This window comes from Rhagoletis pomonella, unplaced genomic scaffold (genome assembly GCF_013731165.1).
Source record: "Rhagoletis pomonella isolate Grant_MI unplaced genomic scaffold, Rhpom_1.0 Rhpom_scaffold_00016, whole genome shotgun sequence".
NCBI lineage: Eukaryota > Metazoa > Arthropoda > Insecta > Diptera > Tephritidae > Rhagoletis > Rhagoletis pomonella.
The window spans coordinates 3,856,807-3,864,090 of NW_023458570.1; the positions used below are offsets into that span (position 1 = coordinate 3,856,807).

General features: G+C 41.5%; 1 protein-coding gene across 1 annotated transcript; it reads right to left on the reverse strand.

Moving 5' to 3' along the window:
* Positions 1–6,312: 6,312 nt before the first annotated feature.
* Positions 6,313–7,056, reverse strand: LOC118749429. The gene has a single exon (XM_036484232.1). It carries the CDS (start codon positions 7,054–7,056, stop codon positions 6,313–6,315), a length of 744 nt encoding a protein of 247 aa, XP_036340125.1.
* Positions 7,057–7,284: the final 228 nt, after the last annotated feature.

Below are 7,284 nucleotides of genomic sequence, written 5' to 3' on the forward strand. Positions count from 1 at the left end.
TTCTTGCAATATGGCACTGATAATAAGGCGACCAAATAAAACAAGCGTACTCAAGTTTAGAGCGCACAAACGCGGTATATAAAAGCTTTAGCGTATAAGGGTCAGTGAACTCTGAGCTATGACGTCTAACAAAAGCAAGCATGGCATACGATTTCGAAATGCAAAGGTTAATATGTTTTGCGAAAGTAAATTTGGAGTCAAAAGTTACCCCCAGATCTTTTATTTCACTAACCCTTGTAAGGGGCGAGTTAGATAAATGGTATGAGGTTTCAATGACGTTAACGCGTTTTGAAAAAGTAATCTGAAAACATTTTTTTAAATTAAGAGTTAACCGATTGCTATTACACCATGTACTTAAATTATCCAAATCTAATTGCATCAGTTCAGAGTCATGGTGACTGTAAATGGGTGAATAAATTTTTAAATCATCCGCATATAGTAAAAATTTTACTGTAGAAAAACAGGAGCGAATGTCATTAATAAACAATAAGAAAAAAAGTGGACCTAAGCTGCTTCCCTGTGGAACACCAGAGCAGGCAACGAAAGGAGAAGACCTGACATTATCCACAATGACCCTACAACTGCGATTACGTAGGTACGATTCAATCCAGTTTAGAAACACTGAGTGGAAACCCATACAGGCAAGCTTATTGGCCAGGACTACATGGGAAACCCGATCAAATGCTTTAGAAAAGTCCGTATATACTGTGTCAACCTGACATCCAGACTGAAAAGCTGCGATGCAGTCATCAGAAAAAATAGCTAGATTAGTCACAGTTGAGCGTCCCGGAAGAAAGCCATGTTGCTCTGGGCATACCATATTCTTAACGAAAAATATTAATTTTTCCTGGATGATGCATTCAAAAAGCTTTGACGTGGCGGAAAGTTTTGAAATGGGTCTGTAATTGCTAATGTCATTTTTATTGCCACTCTTGAAAATAGGTGTAACAAAAGCCACTTTCCACGGATCAATGAAAGTGCCCGAGGACAGGGAACTATTAAATATTAATAAGAGAGGATGAACAAGAGCTTCGCACTGCTTAAACAAAATAGCAGACAGACCATCAACATCGGTATTTGATGACTGTTTAAGTCGAGAGATGCCACTAACGATATCTTCGGAAGAAAGTTCAAGATTTCCAAAATCAATTGATGGTTGTATGTTGAAACGAATGTCTTCACCGTTATCAGAGTCAGACGCGAAGTTGGCCATGAAAAACTCAGCGAACAGATTTGCCGCATCAGCAGGAGAATCAACAGCTTTGTCGCCAAGGAAGAGAGAGGACGGAATATTCGACACAGACTTTTTTGACTTAACAAAATTCCAAAACGATTTTGGATTTGTTTTTAAGTTTTCTTCAAAACTTAAAATGTAATTTCTGTGCAAAAAATTTATCTAGACAAGCGAACTTCTTTTCAAACTCTTTATACTTTTCGAAGAACACCATATTTTTACTATTTTTAAACTTGCGGAAAAACTTATTCCTCAGATTTCGAATTTTCATCAGGGCTGCATTATGCCAGGGAACTTTGTACTTCTTTTTTGAAACCAAAGGAATAGACTGTTTACATATATCCACAACAGTTGTTCTAAATTTCTCGAAAGAACTGTTAGTGTCTAAGTTGTAAAACAAGCTATCCCAGTTAATTTCTAGAAATAGATTGTTCAAGTCAAAAAAGTTGCAACGCTTAAAATTAAAAGAAAGATATGATGTATCGTTTCTAACTTTGGCAAATTTATAAAATTCAAAAGTTATGACTAACGGAACATGATGCATGTCAGACTTCGTCACAGGTGAATCGCATTTTAGCAATGTGTAGTTTAAATTATTACTTAAAAATACTAAATCTAAGGTGCGACCAAGTAGATTTGGGTAACAATTAATTTGCCCTAAATCAATGCTTAAAAAGCTATCTATTAAATATATTTCATTCAGGCTAGTAACATCACCCGCTATTAATGAAGAACTGGAAGTATTCCGAGACCAATTTATGTTAGGAAGGTTGAAATGGCCTAGCACGCAAAGATGGTCGCCTCCTAATTTGTTCAGAGCCAATGCAACGATGTTGTCGACATGCGCTGTATATAGGTCATGGCTACTGTTGGGCGGAATATACGAAGCACAAAGAAAAATTGAGTCTGAGGTGCCTCGGATAAGAACACAAAGTTGATCAAGCAGCGCATCATTATTATTAAGTGCAACCTCAGAAGCGTGATGTTTGCAGTGCACTGCGATGAGAACTCCACCTCCTCTAGCACATCCAGTGAGGTTGGCATTTCTATCCTTGCGGAAGACATTATAAAGCTTGGGGTCGAAGAACTCCTCGCTATTATAGTTCTCATTTAACCACGTCTCAATGATAACGAAGACATCATAATCCTGATGTGAACTGAATAGCCGCAAGAGCTGGGATTTTGTTCTAACACCAGCCATGTTTTGCATGTAAATTTTTAGGCCACTGATTGTTCCACCGGGCCCAACCGATTGCCGTTGGACATCGGTTGGACCTCGTCGTTTTTTGACCCAAATTTAAATGGCCGCACAGCTATATTTGTAGGCCATAGCTCTGGCACCAATAGCTTTTGAAGTGAGCTGGCTTCAACACCCAGCTTAAAGTTAATATAACGCAGAGATTTGGGATCCACGCCAGCCTTTACCAATGGAATACAGACGATAGAGTTTTCGTCTATCCCGGTATGTTGAGAAATGTGCGATGTTAATTTTTCGGATGTAACCGAAGCAGAGAAAGGCGAGATATGCAACCACTTCCTTTTCGTAACAGCACTTAAATCACCATGAATTGCCGACCCAACAACTAAAGGTTGCGCTAGTAAAGGCAAATTATGTTGTTTACCATTATTTGGGGTGGGTCTAATGTTGGTATTTGCAATTGCAGCATTATTGTTGCTTTCAGCACTATCCGGATTTGAGCTAGTACCTGCTTCAGCATTATCATTGTTGGGAGCGCGTTCTCGGTTGATTTGGTTTTTATTATTATTTCTTCGTTTGTTCTTTTTTTTATTTTGTACTCTTTTCCATTCGATTTGGTTACCAACAACTGCAGGAGGGTTGTCAACAATAACCGAAGTAGGCGAAGAAAATTGAGAGGCAGGGGCGTTAGGAATTGGCGTCGCAGTTGAAATGTTAGCAGCAGCATCGTTGGGCAGCATTATTGCCGGTAGATGAGTAGCTGTACCAGCTGATATAATAACAGCATTAGCATCGACGTTGACAGAGCCAGTATCAGTTGAAGTGCTAGCAGCAGCAGCATAATTAGAAGAGGGTAGAAGAATAGCGGATGCAGTCTCAATCTGATTGTAAAGTCTCCCGGCCTCTTTAGCGGCGCCGTCGGCAGAGCCATTAGCGCCCGTTGACATGCAAGAAGAGACTGGGTGCATAGATGAAGAGAAGTTGTATTTGTTTACACTGCACAGTTTCTCAAATTGTGTGAGCAAATGAGACAGAATGGAATTGTTGTCATTGAGCTTACACTGCACGTCACGAACCTCAGCTTGAAGGGAATCGGTTTTTTGTCGTAAGCACTCATTATCTTCATGCAAAACATTCAAAGCAGAGAGAAGATTAGAGTTAAGTAATTTCAACTCAGCAAAATTGTCATTAGCAGTGTGGGAATTAGGCATTTGCACTTGAGTGGCTTGTTGTTGTTGTAACGAAGAATTATTCGAAGTCATAGACTCGTCTTGTTGATCAGCAGCACACAAACCACAAATGTAGATATTGTCAGCATTATTTAGGTTATTTAAGTCGGCAGGCAGGCTACCAACAACACAACTCAAATGGAAAATTTCTCTGCACTGATTACATTGCACTGAAGTTTGGGCGCGCTCAACTCTATGGCCACAAAAACAGGGCATAATGTAGCAAATATTAGAAAATGATAAGCACAGGAAAAGAAAAACAGAGTCAATGTCTTTAACACAATTTTAATTTTAATTTTAATTGTTGTGCGACAAAAAATAAAAGCTCGAATTTAAGAAAAACTTAGAGCGCAGCAAAACCACGTCTGTTCACGACAAACTCTCGCTTGAAGTACGTCAAGTATTTACTCTCTCAACCCCAAGTAGTGTATGTATGCGGAAAAAGAGTAACAATGTGTTGGGAGTAGAGTACAATGCAAGGAGTACTTATTGAACGAAATGCGGCAAATACACTTGCGCTGGACTCTAATACGTAGGGCGGCGAAATTTTCTAACTGTAAAAGAATCTCGGACAAATATTGCATAGCTTCATAGTATACCATTGCCGAGCAAAAAAATAACGCCCAATTCGCGGAAATGTGGTCAACCATTGATGATAAATTAGTGAGCTCGAGGACCGAGTACCTACATACTACGATTATTTATTATTTAAACTGGGGTAAGGCGAATTTTGTAAATATTTATCAGTGTTGCCGCGACAAAAAATATTTTCTACCAGACTGAGACAAAAATCTAACATATTTTTCTACATCCAAATATATCAAACTTTTTGCGTATGAGTGCAAACCAACTATTGTGTTTTAGTCAATGTTATTGTGGCTTATTACCATTATATTTTAACATTTATTGAGGTTTGTACCACGGTTATGTTTATTGGGAAAAATGGAAAAAGCAAGAGAGTCTAAGCGGTAGAAGTTATAGCTGATTTTTCAGGGATCAGCGCTTCTGACTTTGCACATCGATGATGCGGGTTCGATCCTTGCTGAAGTCTAGAAAAACAAGTCTGATGAGGAGGTGATCTCGCCTGTTTTTAATAAACAGGGAAAAGTGTTTCCTCCACAATTTAACTATATTCTGCACGTCAGTCACTAGGTCGCCATTGTTGTTCTTACAGGAGTTCGCCCTGGTCTTGAAACCTTCCGTAAGTCGCCTAACTCTCTGGTAAAATTTTCGGGCATTTTTCCTGTCGGCCAGCATCTCAAGCTCTTAGCACTCATGTATTTCGGCCTCTCTCTTCTTATTGCGGCAAATACGTCTCGTTTCCTCTTTCAGTTCCCTACAACGGTCCCACATGGCTCGAGTTGCACCCGATCGCAGCGAGGCCCTGTAGGTGGCATCTCTTTTCTCTGCAGCTATTTGACATTGCTCACTGTACCAGTTGTTCTTTCGGGCTTGCTGCAATCCGACTACTTCTTCGGCGGCGGTACTTAATGATCGGGAAATGTGGTTCCACTGCTCGCATATGTAGGTTTGTTGAAGAGTGCCGCCTGCTGAGAGTGCAGCTTTTCGAAGTTAAACTTTCCTTGCATTGTTGGGCGCACATTTTTTGCTGCACAGAGGCGGGTGCGTATCTTGGCTACAACAAGATAGTGGTCCGAGTAGATTTTTGGCCCTCGGAGTATACGTACGTCTAAAATGCTGGAAGCAAGGCTTCCGTCTATCAACATGATCGATTTGGTTTCTCGTTTTTCGATCTGGAGGCAGCCATGTAGCATGTTGAATGTTTTTATGCTAGAACCTAGTACTACATATTACCATGTTTCGGGCCACGGCGAAGTCGATCAGCCTCAGCCCGTTATCGAATGTTTGGTCGTGGAGGATCAATTTTCCAACAGTGGCGTAAAAAGATCCCTTCCTTGCCCACCTTGGCTGGGGGCAGCGCTCATATATACGCTCCAAGCGCTCATAGAAGAGATCCTTGTACCTTTTGTCCTTCTCTTCCGTCGGGGCATGGACCCAGATGAGTGAGATGTTGAAGAATCTTGTGGCTAGATGTTCGTCCACCGGGGTGAACGCCAGTACTCGGCGACGGAGTTTCTCTCTTACCACGAATATAGCACTGAATTTGCGCTCCTTTTCGTGGCAACTGTAGTAGACGTCGCAAGGCTTCACGCTTACCTTGCCTTGCCCCGTCTATCGCATTTCTTGGATGGCGGAAACGGGTGTTTGGTTGCTACCCAGAGGATACGTGGATATAAATATCCGGACGTTGTGAGCTTCGATGTGAACCGTACACACAAGAATCACTTCTGGCTACTCACTGGTGAATGGCAGTCAAAAGTTTTCCACTTCTGCGCACGGAACCACTCGCAATTATATTTCCGGATTTTTTGAGTTAGCTCACTTTAGATCCAGGTGTGCGATATTATTCAGGGCTACCAGAGAATCCATCGCAGCTTCGATTTTCGTGAAATCTACGAATGTGCTATCACAGAATCCGAATCGCTACGAATACAAGTTCCAAACTCGTAGAGAACCTTCATTGAATCCGTTCGTAATGAAGATTCGTACAGATTATTATTATTATTATTATTATTATGGGCCATATGCACCGCGACCTCTAAAGTGGTCTATTGTGCGTGGCCCCCGGCCTATATGGGAAGGCTCTTAATGTAGCCTAGCACCTCCAAGGGCGTTTTGTTCCAAATTTCAAATGGATTAAGGGTAGCGCCACCAAAGTGGGCTAGTCTGCGCCTAGCGAGAGCATCACATTCACAGAGAATGTGTTCTGGCGTTTCTTCGTCCAGCTCACAGAAGCGACAGACGCTTGTTTCTGAAAGATCGATTTTACTGAGGTGGTAACGAAGAGAACAGTGTCCCGTGTAGTACCCAGTGAGAGTTTTGAGGTCCTCTCTGCCTAAATTGATTAGTTTCTTTGAAACTTCGTTTGAAGGACAGATAAATCGTTTGGCTTGTCTTTGCCCTGGACATTCCATCCAATGCCTCTTGAACATTTTGTCTACCCAGTTATTTATGGTCCCCTTTATATGTGCTTTGGTGAGCCCACAAAAGGGTTCCGGACCATAAAATACTGCGGCAGCTCCCTGTTTCGCTAGGTAGTCAGCCTCCTCATTGTCATCATGTCCCTCATGCCCTGGTACCCATCCTAATAAGACTGTATTCTTGTCACCAAGAGCATTTAGGACATTGCGGCAATCATGTACTAGCTGAGAACTTATTTTGTGGGACTTCAGGGCCAGTAGGGCTGCCTGACTGTCCGACATAATGCAGATATATTTCGATGACGTTCCCCTTCTAAGACATTCTCTGCCACAAATTTCTATTGCATGAATCTCCGCCTGAAAGATGGTGGGGTAGCTAACCATTGGTATCATTTTTTTAAAGTTCGGCCCAAAAATGCCAGCCCCCGTTCTACCATTTTCAAGCTTAGATCCATCAGTATACCAAACCTCCACATTAGGTTTGGTGTATGTCTTCTTCTTCTTCTTCTTAATTGGCGCTGTAACCTCCTAAGCGATTTTGACCGAGTCCAAAACAGCACGCCAGTCATTTCTCTGCTGTGCTAACTGACGCCAATTGAAAATGCCAAGTGAAGCCAAGTC